Genomic DNA, 12434 nt, shown 5'->3' with positions numbered 1-12434 from the left:
TGTAGAAAACAGATTATCAGTTAGAAGACATGTTGACACTTAAAACCATCATGTTATTACATAACCCAGTACAGCCAGTAGAGGATTGGTCACCCCTCAGAGCCTGGTTCCTCTGGTCTACCCAGTACAGCCAGTAGAGGACTGGTCATCCCTCAGAGCCTGGTTCCTCTCTACCCAGTAGAGGACTGGTCACCCCTCAGAGCCTGGTTCCTCTCTACCCAGTAGAGGACTGGTCACCCCTCAGAGCCTGGTTCCTCTCTACCCAGTACAGCCAGTAGAGGACTGGTCACCCCTCAGAGCCTGGTTCCTCTGGTCTACCCAGTACAGCCAGTAGAGGACTGGCCACCCCTCAGAGCCTGGTTCCTCTGGTCTACCCAGTACAGCCAGTAGAGGACTGGTCACCCCTCAGAGCCTGGTTCCTCTGGTCTACCCAGTACAGCCAGTAGCGGACTAGTCACCCCTCAGAGCCTGGTTCCTCTGGTCTACCCAGTACAGCCAGTAGAGGACTGGTCACCCCTCAGAGCCTGGTTCCTCTCTACCCAGTACAGCCAGTAGAGGACTGGTCACCCGTCAGAGCCTGGTTCCTCTCTACCCAGTACAGTCAGTAGAGGACCGGTCACCCCTCAGAGCCTGGTTCCTCTGGTCTACCCAGTACAGCCAGTAGAGGACTGGTCACCCCTCAGAGCCTGGTTCCTCTCTACCCAGTACAGCCAGTAGAGGACTGGTCACCCCTCAGAGCCTGGTTCCTCTGCTCTACCCAGTACAGCAAGTAGAGGACTGGTCACCCCTCAGAGCCTGGTTCCTCTCTACCCAGTACAGCAAGTAGAGGACTGGTCACCCCTCAGAGTCTGGTTCCTCTCTACCCAGTACAGCCAGTAGAGGACTGGTCACCCCTCAGAGCCTGGTTCCTCTGGTCTACCCAGTACAGCCAGTAGAGGACTGGTCACCCCTCAGAGCCTGGTTCCTCTCTACCCAGTACAGCCAGTAGGGGACTGGTCACCCCTCAGAGCCTGGTTCCTCTCTACCCAGTACAGCCAGTAGAGGACTGGTCACCCCTCAGAGCCTGGTTCCTCTGGTCTACCCAGTACAGACAGTAGAGGACTGGTCACCCCTCAGAGCCTGGTTCCTCTCTACCCAGTACAGCCAGTAGAGGACTGGTCACCCCTCAGAGCCTGGTTCCTCTGGTCTACCCAGTACAGCCAGGAGAGGACTGGTCACCCCTCAGAGCCTGGTTCCTCTCTACCCAGTACAGCCAGGAGAGGACTGGTCACCCCTCAGAGCCTGGTTCCTCTCTACCCAGTACAGCCAGTAGAGGAATGGTCACCCCTCAGAGCCTGGTTCCTCTCTACCCAGTACAGCCAGTAGAGGACTGGTCACCCCTCAGAGCCTGGTTCCTCTGGTCTACCCAGTACAGCCAGTAGAGGACTGGTCACCCCTCAGAGCCTGGTTCCTCTGGTCTACCCAGTACAGCCAGGAGAGGACTGGTCACCCCTCAGAGCCTGGTTCCTCTCTACCCAGTACAGCCAGGAGAGGACTGGTCACCCCTCAGAGCCTGGTTCCTCTCTACCCAGTACAGCCAGTAGAGGAATGGTCACCCCTCAGAGCCTGGTTCCTCTCTACCCAGTACAGCCAGTAGAGGACTGGTCACCCCTCAGAGCCTGGTTCCTCTGGTCTACCCAGTACAGCCAGTAGAGGACTGGTCACCCCTCAGAGCCTGGTTCCTCTCTACCCAGTACAGCCAGTAGAGGACTGGTCACCCCTCAGAGCCTGGTTCCTCTGGTCTTCCCAGTACAGCCAGGAGAGGACTGGTCACCCCTCAGAGCCTGGTTCCTCTGGTCTACCCAGTACAGCCAGTAGAGGACTGGTCACCCCTCAGAGCCTGGTTCCTCTCTACCCAGTACAGCCAGGAGAGGACTGGTCACCCATTAAATAACGACTGAATCATGAGATTTATACAGTATAGATTTTTTAAGGAAAGTGTTTTCACTTAAATCACAGAACTTATTGCATGCAGTTGTGAATAACTTTAACACACAACTCACCACTCTGTATTCGGACCTCTGTAGACAGAGAAGATAAAACATGATGTATTATGGGTACTAGAACATGACAGACTACATCCTCTCTATTCTGACCTCCTCTGTAGACAGTAGATAAAACATGATGTATTATGGGTACTAGAACATGAAGACAGACTACATCCTCTCTATTCTGACCTCCTCTGTAGACAGTAGATAAAACATGATGTATTATGGGTACTAGAACATGAAGACAGACTACATCCTCTCTATTCTGACCTCCTCTGTAGACAGTAGATAAAACATGATGTATTATGGGTACTAGAACATGAAGACAGACTACATCCTCTCTATTCTGACCTCCTCTGTAGACAGTAGATAAAACATGATGTATTATGGGTACTAGAACATGAAGACAGACTACATCCTCTCTATTCTGACCTCCTCTGTAGACAGAAGATAAAACATGATGTATTATGGGTACTAGAACATGAAGACAGACTACATCCTCTCTATTCTGACCTCCTCTGTAGACAGAAGATAAAACATGATGTATTATGGGTACTAGAACATGAAGACAGACGACATGAATATATTAAACACAGAGACAACACTTACCCATCTGTTCAGCCAGGTTTTGAAGTTCATCTAGAGGGAAAGAAATATATTCACTCATCTTGTCACCAAGACAGAGACAGGAACACAGACAGACAGACAGACAGACAGACAGACAGACAGACAGACAGACAGACAGACAGACAGACAGACAGACAGACAGACAGACAGACAGACAGACAGACAGACAAACACACTACTTACAAAGGTAAAGATCTTCCTCATTTGAATCTGTAGATGTTCGTAAAAAACAGATTGTCAGTTAGAAGACATGTTGACACCTTCTAAAACCATGTTATTATCAAACCCTTCTGATACCTCCTCAGAGCCTGGTTCCTCTCTACCCAGTACAGCCAGTAGAGGACTGGTCACCCCTCAGAGCCTGGTTCCTCTCTACCCAGTACAGCCAGTAGAGGACTGGTCACCCCTCAGAGCCTGGTTCCTCTCTACCCAGTACAGCCAGTAGAGGACTGGTCACCCCTCAGAGCCTGGTTCCTCTGGTCTACCCAGTACAGCCAGTAGAGGACTGGTCACCCCTCAGAGCCTGGTTCCTCTCTACCCAGTACAGCCAGTAGAGGACTGGTCACCCCTCAGAGCCTGGTTCCTCTCTACCCAGTACATAATTATTGAATCATGGGATCAATACAGTATATAATTTTGAGCCAATCAAAACTCAGTATTCTATCTTAGTCCCTCTCCTCCGCTCCTCCCTCACCTGGTTGTCTAGGTCTCAGTAAGGAACTCCCCTCACCTGGTTGTCTAGGTCTCAGTAAGGAACTCCCCTCACCTGGTTGTCTAGGTCTCAGTAAGGAACTCCCCTCACCTGGTTGTCTAGGTCTCAGTAAGGAACTCCCCTCACCTGGTTGTCTAGGTCTCAGTAAGGAACTCCCCTCACCTGGTTGTCTAGGTCTCAGTAAGGAACTCCCCTCACCTGGTTGTCTAGGTCTCAGTAAGGAACTCCCCTCACCTGGTTGTCTAGGTCTCAGTAAGGAACTCCCCTCACCTGGTTGTCTAGGTCTCACCTGGTTGTCTAGGTCTCAGTAAGGAACTCCCCTCACCTGGTTGTCTAGGTCTCAGTAAGGAACTCCCCTCACCTGGTTGTCTAGGTCTCAGTAAGGAACTCCCCTCACCTGGTTGTCTAGGTCTCAGTAAGGAACTCCCCTCACCTGGTTGTCTAGGTCTCAGTAAGGAACTCCCATCACCTGGTTGTCTAGTTCTCAGTAAGGAACTCCCCTCACCTGGTTGTCTAGCTCTCAGTAAGGAGCTCCCCTCACCTGGTTGTCTAGGTCTCAGCAAGGAACTCCCCTCACCTGGTTGTCTAGGTCTCAGTAAGGAACTCCCCTCACCTGGTTGTCTAGGTCTCAGTAAGGAACTCCCCTTACATTGTTGTCTAGGTCTCAGTAAGGAACTCCCCTCACCTGGTTGTCTAGGTCTCAGTAAGGAACTCCCCTCACCTGGTTGTCTAGGTCTCAGTAAGGAACTCCCCTCACCTGGTTGTCTAGGTCTCAGTAAGGAACTCCCCTCACCTGGTTGTCTAGGTCTCAGTAAGGAACTCCCCTCACCTGGTTGTCTAGGTCTCAGTAAGGAACTCCCCTCACCTGGTTGTCTAGGTCTCACCTGGTTGTCTAGGTCTCAGTAAGGAACTCCCCTCACCTGGTTGTCTAGGTCTCAGTAAGGAACTCCCCTCACCTGGTTGTCTAGGTCTCAGTAAGGAACTCCCCTCACCTGGTTGTCTAGGTCTCACCTGGTTGTCTAGGTCTCAGTAAGGAACTCCCCTCACCTGGTTGTCTAGGTCTCAGTAAGGAACTCCCCTCACCTGGTTGTCTAGGTCTCACCTGGTTGTCTAGGTCTCAGTAAGGAACTCCCCTCACCTGGTTGTCTAGGTCTCAGTAAGGAACTCCCCTCACCTGGTTGTCTAGGTCTCAGTAAGGAACTCCCATCACCTGGTTGTCTAGTTCTCAGTAAGGAACTCCCCTCACCTGGTTGTCTAGCTCTCAGTAAGGAGCTCCCCTCACCTGGTTGTCTAGGTCTCAGCAAGGAACTCCCCTCACCTGGTTGTCTAGGTCTCAGTAAGGAACTCCCCTCACCTGGTTGTCTAGGTCTCAGTAAGGAACTCCCCTCACCTGGTTGTCTAGGTCTCACCTGGTTGTCTAGGTCTCAGTAAGGAACTCCCCTCACCTGGTTGTCTAGGTCTCAGTAAGGAACTCCCCTCACCTGGTTGTCTAGGTCTCAGTAAGGAACTCCCCTCACCTGGTTGTCTAGGTCTCACCTGGTTGTCTAGGTCTCAGTAAGGAACTCCCCTCACCTGGTTGTCTAGGTCTCAGTAAGGAACTCCCCTCACCTGGTTGTCTAGGTCTCAGTAAGGAACTCCCCTCACCTGGTTGTCTAGATCTCAGTAAGGAACTCCCCTCACCTGGTTGTCTAGGTCTCACCTGGCTGTCTAGGTCTCAGTAAGGAACTCCCCTCACCTGGTTGTCTAGGTCTCAGTAAGGAACTCCCCTCACCTGGTTGTCTAGGTCTCAGTAAGGAACTCCCCTCACCTGGTTGTCTAGGTCTCAGTAAGGAACTCCCCTCACCTGGTTGTCTAGGTCTCAGTAAGGAACTCCCCTCACCTGGTTGTCTAGGTCTCAGTAAGGAACTCCCCTCACATGGTTGTCTAGGTCTCAGTAAGGAACTCCCCTCACCTGGTTGTCTAGGTCTCAGTAAGGAACTCCCCTCACCTGGTTGTCTAGGTCTCAGTAAGGAACTCCCCCCACCTGGTTGTCTAGGTCTCAGTAAGGAACTCCCCTCACCTGGTTGTCTAGGTCTCAGTAAGGAACTCCCCTCACCTGGTTGTCTAGGTCTTAGTAAGGAACTCCCCTCACCTGGTTGTCTAGGTCTCAGTAAGGAACTCCCCTCACCTGGTTGTCTAGGTCTCAGTAAGGAACTCCCCTCACCTGGTTGTCTAGGTCTCACCTGGCTGTCTAGGTCTCAGTAAGGAACTCCCCTCACCTGGTTGTCTAGGTCTCAGTAAGGAGCTCCCCTCACCTGGTTGTCTAGGTCTCAGTAAGGAACTCCCCTCACCTGGTTGTCTAGGTCTCAGTAAGGAACTCCCCTCACCTGGTTGTCTAGGTCTCAGTAAGGAACTCCCCTCACCTGGTTGTCTAGGTCTCATCTGGTTGTCTAGGTCTCAGTAAGGAACTCCCCTCACCTGGTTGTCTAGGTCTCAGTAAGGAACTCCCCTCACCTGGTTGTCTAGGTCTCAGTAAGGAACTCCCCTCACCTGGTTGTCTAGGTCTCAGTAAGGAACTCCCCTCACCTGGTTGTCTAGGTCTCAGTAAGGAACTCCCCTCACCTGGTTGTCTAGGTCTCAGTAAGGAACTCCCCTCACCTGGTTGTCTAGGTCTCAGTAAGGAACTCCCCTCACCTGGTTGTCTAGGTCTCAGTAAGGAACTCCCCTCACCTGGTTGTCTAGGTCTCACCTGGTTGTCTAGGTCTCAGTAAGGAACTCCCCTCACCTGGTTGTCTAGGTCTCAGTAAGGAACTCCCCTCACCTGGTTGTCTAGGTCTCAGTAAGGAACTCCCCTCACCTGGTTGTCTAGGTCTCAGTAAGGAACTCCCCTCACCTGGTTGTCTAGGTCTCAGTAAGGAACTCCCATCACCTGGTTGTCTAGTTCTCAGTAAGGAACTCCCCTCACCTGGTTGTCTAGCTCTCAGTAAGGAGCTCCCCTCACCTGGTTGTCTAGGTCTCAGCAAGGAACTCCCCTCACCTGGTTGTCTAGGTCTCAGTAAGGAACTCCCCTCACCTGGTTGTCTAGGTCTCAGTAAGGAACTCCCCTCACCTGGTTGTCTAGGTCTCACCTGGTTGTCTAGGTCTCAGTAAGGAACTCCCCTCACCTGGTTGTCTAGGTCTCAGTAAGGAACTCCCCTCACCTGGTTGTCTAGGTCTCAGTAAGGAACTCCCCTCACCTGGTTGTCTAGGTCTCACCTGGTTGTCTAGGTCTCAGTAAGGAACTCCCCTCACCTGGTTGTCTAGGTCTCAGTAAGGAACTCCCCTCACCTGGTTGTCTAGGTCTCAGTAAGGAACTCCCCTCACCTGGTTGTCTAGGTCTCAGTAAGGAACTCCCCTCACCTGGTTGTCTAGGTCTCAGTAAGGAACTCCCCTCACCTGGTTGTCTAGGTCTCAGTAAGGAACTCCCCTCACATGGTTGTCTAGGTCTCAGTAAGGAACTCCCCTCACCTGGTTGTCTAGGTCTCAGTAAGGAACTCCCCTCACCTGGTTGTCTAGGTCTCAGTAAGGAACTCCCCTCACCTGGTTGTCTAGGTCTCAGTAAGGAACTCCCCTCACCTGGTTGTCTAGGTCTCAGTAAGGAACTCCCCTCACCTGGTTGTCTAGGTCTCACCTGGTTGTCTAGGTCTCAGTAAGGAACTCCCCTCACCTGGTTGTCTAGGTCTCACCTGGTTGTCTAGGTCTCAGTAAGGAACTCCCCTCACCTGGTTGTCTAGGTCTCTGTAAGGAACTCCCCTCACCTGGTTGTCTAGGTCTCAGTAAGGAACTCCCCTCACCTGGTTGTCTAGGTCTCAGTAAGGAACTCCCCTCACCTGGTTGTCTAGTACTCAGTAAGGAACTCCCCTCACCTGGTTGTCTAGCTCTCAGTAAGGAGCTCCCCTCACCTGGTTGTCCAGGTCTCAGTAAGGAACTCCCCTCACCTGGTTGTCTAGGTCTCAGTAAGGAACTCCCCTCACCTGGTTGTCTAGGTCTCAGTAAGGAACTCCCCTCACCTGGTTGTCTAGGTCTCACCTGGTTGTCTAGGTCTCAGTAAGGAACTCCCCTCACCTGGTTGTCTAGGTCTCAGTAAGGAACTCCCCTCACCTGGTTATCTAGGTCTCAGTAAGGTACTCCCCTCACCTGGTTGTCTAGGTCTCAGTAAGGAACTCCCCTCACCTGGTTGTCTAGGTCTCAGTAAGGAACTCCCCTCACCTGGTTGTCTAGGTCTCAGTAAGGAACTCTCCTCACCTGGTTGTCTAGGTCTTAGTAAGGAACTCCCCTCACCTGGTTTTCTAGGTCTCACCTGGTTGTCTAGGTCTCAGTAAGGATCTCCCCTCACCTGGTTGTCTAGGTCTCAGTAAGGAACACCCCTCACCTGGTTGTCTAGGTCTCAGTAAGGAACTCCCCTCACCTGGTTGTCTAGGTCTCAGTAAGGAACTCCCCTCACCTGGTTGTCTAGTTCTCAGTTAGGAACTCCCCTCACCTGGTTGTCTAGGTCTCAGTAAGGAACTCCCCTCACCTGGTTGTCTAGGTCTTAGTAAGGAACTCCCCTCACCTGGTTGTCTAGGTCTCAGTAAGGAACTCCCCTCACCTGGTTATCTAGGTCTCACCTGGTTGTCTAGGTCTCAGTAAGGAACTCCCCTCACCTGGTTGTCTAGGTCTCAGTAAGGAACTCCCCTCACCTGGTTGTCTAGGTCTCAGTAAGGAATTCCCCTCACCTGGTTGTCTAGGTCTCAGTAAGGAACTCCCCTCACATGGTTGTCTAGGTCTCAGTAAGGAACTCCCCTCACCTGGTTGTCTAGGTCTCAGTAAGGAACTCCCCTCACCTGGTTGTCTAGTTCTCAGTAAGGAACTCCCCTCACCTGGTTGTCTAGCTCTCAGTAAGGAGCTCCCCTCACCTGGTTGTCTAGGTCTCAGTAAGGAACTCCCCTCACCTGGTTGTCTAGGTCTCACCTGGTTGTCTAGGTCTCAGTAAGGAACTCCCCTCACCTGGTTGTCTAGGTCTCAGTAAGGAACTCCCCTCACCTGGTTGTCTAGGTCTCAGTAAGGAACTCCCCTCACCTGGTTGTCTAGGTATCAGTAAGGAACTCCCCTCACCTGGTTGTCTAGGTCTCAGTAAGGAACTCCCCTCACCTGGTTGTCTAGGTCTCAGTAAGGAACTCCCCTCACCTGGTTGTCTAGGTCTCACCTGGTTGTCTAGGTCTCAGTAAGGAACTCCCCTCACCTGGTTGTCTAGGTCTCAGTAAGGAACTCCCCTCACCTGGTTGTCTAGGTCCCAGTAAGGAACTCCCCTCACCTGGTTGTCTAGGTCTCAGTAAGGAACTCCCCTCACCTGGTTGTCTAGGTCTCAGTAAGGAACTCCCCTCACCTGGTTGTCTAGTTCTCAGTAAGGAACTCCCCTCACCTGGTTGTCTAGCTCTCAGTAAGGAGCTCCCCTCACCTGGTTGTCTAGGTCTCAGTAAGGAACTCCCCTCACCTGGTTGTCTAGGTCTCAGTAAGGAACTCCCCTCACCTGGTTGTCTAGGTCTCTGTAAGGAACTCCCCTCACCTGGTTGTCTAGGTCTCACCTGGTTGTCTAGGTCTCAGTAAGGAACTCCCCTCACCTGGTTGTCCAGGTCTCAGTAAGGAACTCCCCTCACCTGGTTGTCTAGGTCTCAGTAAGGAACTCCCCTCACCTGGTTGTCTAGGTCTCAGTAAGGAACTCCCCTCACCTGGTTGTCTAGGCCTCAGTAAGGAACTCCCCTCACCTGGTTGTCTAGGTCTCAGTAAGGAACTCCCCTCACCTGGTTGTCTAGGTCTCAGTAAGGAACTCCCCTCACCTGGTTGTCTAGGTCTCACCTGGTTGTCTAGGTCTCAGTAAGGAACTCCCCTCACCTGGTTGTCTAGGTCTCAGTAAGGAACACCCCTCACCTGGTTGTCTAGGTCTCAGTAAGGAACTCCCCTCACCTGGTTGTCTAGGTCTCAGTAAGGAACTCCCCTCACCTGGTTGTCTAGGTCTCAGTAAGGAACTCCCCTCACCTGGTTGTCTAGTTCTCAGTAAGGAACTCCCCTCACCTGGTTGTCTAGCTCTCAGTAAGGAGCTCCCTTCACCTGGTTGTCTAGGTCTCAGTAAGGAACTCCCCTCACCTGGTTATCTAGGTCTCAGTAAGGTACTCCCCTCACCTGGTTGTCTAGGTCTCAGTCAGGAACTCCCCTCACCTGGTTGTCTAGGTCTCACCTGGTTGTCTAGGTCTCAGTAAGGAACTCCCCTCATCTGGTTGTCTAGGTCTCAGTAAGGAACTCCCCTCACCTGGTTGTCTAGGTCTCAGTAAGGAACTCCCCTCACCTGGTTGTCTAGGTCTCAGTAAGGAACTCCCCTCACCTGGTTGTCTAGTTCTCAGTAAGGAACTCCCCTCACCTGGTTGTCTAGCTCTCAGTAAGGAGCTCCCCTCAACTGGTTGTCTAGGTCTCAGTAAGGAACTCCCCTCACCTGGTTGTCTAGGTCTCAGTAAGGAACTCCCCTCACCTGGTTGTCTAGGTCTCAGTAAGGAACTCCCCTCACATGGTTGTCTAGGTCTCAGTAAGGAACTCCCCTCACCTGGTTGTCTAGGTCTTAGTAAGGAACTCCCCTCACCTGGTTGTCTAGGTCTCAGTAAGGAACTCCCCCCACCTGGTTGTCTAGGTCTCAGTAAGGAACTCCCCTCACCTGGTTGTCTAGGTCTCAGTAAGGAACTCCCCTCACCTGGTTGTCTAGGTCTTAGTAAGGAACTCCCCTCACCTGGTTGTCTAGGTCTCAGTAAGGAACTCCCCTCACCTGGTTGTCTAGGTCTCACCTGGTTGTCTAGGTCTCAGTAAGGAACTCCCCTCACCTGGTTGTCCAGGTCTCACCTGGTTGTCTAGGTCTCAGTAAGGAACTCCCCTCACCTGGTTGTCTAGGTCTCAGTAAGGAGCTCCACTCACCTGGTTGTCTAGGTCTCAGTAAGGAACTCCCCTCACCTGGTTGTCTAGGTCTCAGTAAGGAACTCCCCTCACCTGGTTGTCTAGGTCTCAGTAAGGAACTCCCCTCACCTGGTTGTCTAGGTCTCATCTGGTTGTCTAGGTCTCAGTAAGGAACTCCCCTCACCTGGTTGTCTAGGTCTCAGTAAGGAACTCCCCTCACCTGGTTGTCTAGGTCTCAGTAAGGAACTCCCCTCACCTGGTTGTCTAGGTCTCAGTAAGGAACTCCCCTCACCTGGTTGTCTAGGTCTCAGTAAGGAACTCCCCTCACCTGGTTGTCTAGGTCTCAGTAAGGAACTCCCCTCACCTGGTTGTCTAGGTCTCACCTGGTTGTCTAGGTCTCAGTAAGGAACTCCCCTCACCTGGTTGTCTAGGTCTCACCTGGTTGTCTAGGTCTCAGTAAGGAACTCCCCTCACCTGGTTGTCTAGGTCTCAGTAAGGAACTCCCCTCACCTGGTTGTCTAGGTCTCAGTAAGGAACTCCCCTCACCTGGTTGTCTAGGTCTCAGTAAGGAACTCCCCTCACCTGGTTGTCTAGTTCTCAGTAAGGAACTCCCCTCACCTGGTTGTCTAGCTCTCAGTAAGGAGCTCCCCTCACCTGGTTGTCCAGGTCTCAGTAAGGAACTCCCCTCACCTGGTTGTCTAGGTCTCAGTAAGGAACTCCCCTCACCTGGTTGTCTAGGTCTCAGTAAGGAACTCCCCTCACCTGGTTGTCTAGGTCTCACCTGGTTGTCTAGGTCTCAGTAAGGAACTCCCCTCACCTGGTTGTCTAGGTCTCAGTAAGGAACTCCCCTCACCTGGTTGTCTAGGTCTCAGAAAGGAACTCCCCTCACCTGGTTGTCTAGGTCTCAGTAAGGAACTCCCCTCACCTGGTTGTCTAGGTCTCAGTAAGGAACTCCCCTCACCTGGTTGTCTAGGTCTCAGTAAAGGAACTCTCCTCACCTGGTTGTCTAGGTCTTAGTAAGGAACTCCCCTCACCTGGTTTTCTAGGTCTCACCTGGTTGTCTAGGTCTCAGTAAGGAACTCCCCTCACCTGGTTGTCTAGGTCTCAGTAAGGAACACCCCTCACCTGGTTGTCTAGGTCTCAGTAAGGAACTCCCCTCACCTGGTTGTCTAGGTCTCAGTAAGGAACTCCCCTCACCTGGTTGTCTAGGTCTCAGTAAGGAACTCCCCTCACCTGGTTGTCTAGTTCTCAGTACGGAACTCCCCTCACCTGGTTGTCTAGGTCTCAGTAAGGAACTCCCCTCACCTGGTTGTCTAGGTCTTAGTAAGGAACTCCCCTCACCTGGTTGTCTAGGTCTCAGTAAGGAACTCCCCTCACCTGGTTATCTAGGTCTCACCTGGTTGTCTAGGTCTCAGTAAGGAACTCCCCTCACCTGGTTGTCTAGGTCTCAGTAAGGAACTCCCCTCACCTGGTTGTCTAGGTCTCAGTAAGGAACTCCCCTCACCTGGTTGTCTAGGTCTCAGTAAGGAACTCCCCTCACATGGTTGTCTAGGTCTCAGTAAGGAACTCCCCTCACCTGGTTGTCTAGGTCTCAGTAAGGAACTCCCCTCACCTGGTTGTCTAGTTCTCAGTAAGGAACTCCCCTCACCTGGTTGTCTAGCTCTCAGTAAGGAGCTCCCCTCACCTGGTTGTCTAGGTCTCAGTAAGGAACTCCCCTCACCTGGTTGTCTAGGTCTCAGTAAGGAACTCCCCTCACCTGGTTGTCTAGGTCTCACCTGGTTGTCTAGGTCTCAGTAAGGAACTCCCCTCACCTGGTTGTCTAGGTCTCAGTAAGGAACTCCCCTCACCTGGTTGTCTAGGTCTCAGTAAGGAACTCCCCTCACCTGGTTGTCTAGGTATCAGTAAGGAACTCCCCTCACCTGGTTGTCTAGGTCTCAGTAAGGAACTCCCCTCACCTGGTTGTCTAGGTCTCAGTAAGGAACTCCCCTCACCTGGTTGTCTAGGTCTCACCTGGTTGTCTAGGTCTCAGTAAGGAACTCCCCTCACCTGGTTGTCTAGGTCTCAGTAAGGAACTCCCCTCACCTGGTTGTCTAGGTCCCAGTAAGGAACTCCCCTCACCTGGTTGTCTAGGTCTC

General features: G+C 52.2%; 1 protein-coding gene across 12 annotated transcripts in view; it reads right to left on the bottom strand.

The window, feature by feature from the left end:
* Window positions 1-12434, bottom strand: part of LOC110535267 (butyrophilin subfamily 1 member A1) — a 142036-nt gene that overhangs the window by 16884 nt on the left and 112718 nt on the right. For 10 of the 12 annotated variants that reach the window (XM_090183237.1, XM_036987011.2, XM_090183239.1 and 7 more), the window contains 3 exons: window positions 2838-2864; window positions 2637-2666; window positions 2043-2060 (listed from right to left, as the gene is read on the bottom strand). In XM_090183237.1, coding sequence (XP_090039363.1) covers window positions 2043-2060; window positions 2637-2666; window positions 2838-2864 — 75 coding nt within the window. The remainder of the gene's footprint in view (window positions 1-2042; window positions 2061-2636; window positions 2667-2837; window positions 2865-12434) is intronic. The other 2 variants (XM_090183246.1, XM_090183247.1) reach the window with 1 other exon arrangement.

The sequence above is a fragment of the Oncorhynchus mykiss genome, chromosome 9 (genome assembly GCF_057628025.1).
Source record: "Oncorhynchus mykiss isolate SJ-2025 chromosome 9, ASM5762802v1, whole genome shotgun sequence".
NCBI lineage: Eukaryota > Metazoa > Chordata > Actinopteri > Salmoniformes > Salmonidae > Oncorhynchus > Oncorhynchus mykiss.
Note: the sequence above shows the minus strand (reverse complement) of the source record. Positions and strands in the feature narration are given on the sequence as shown.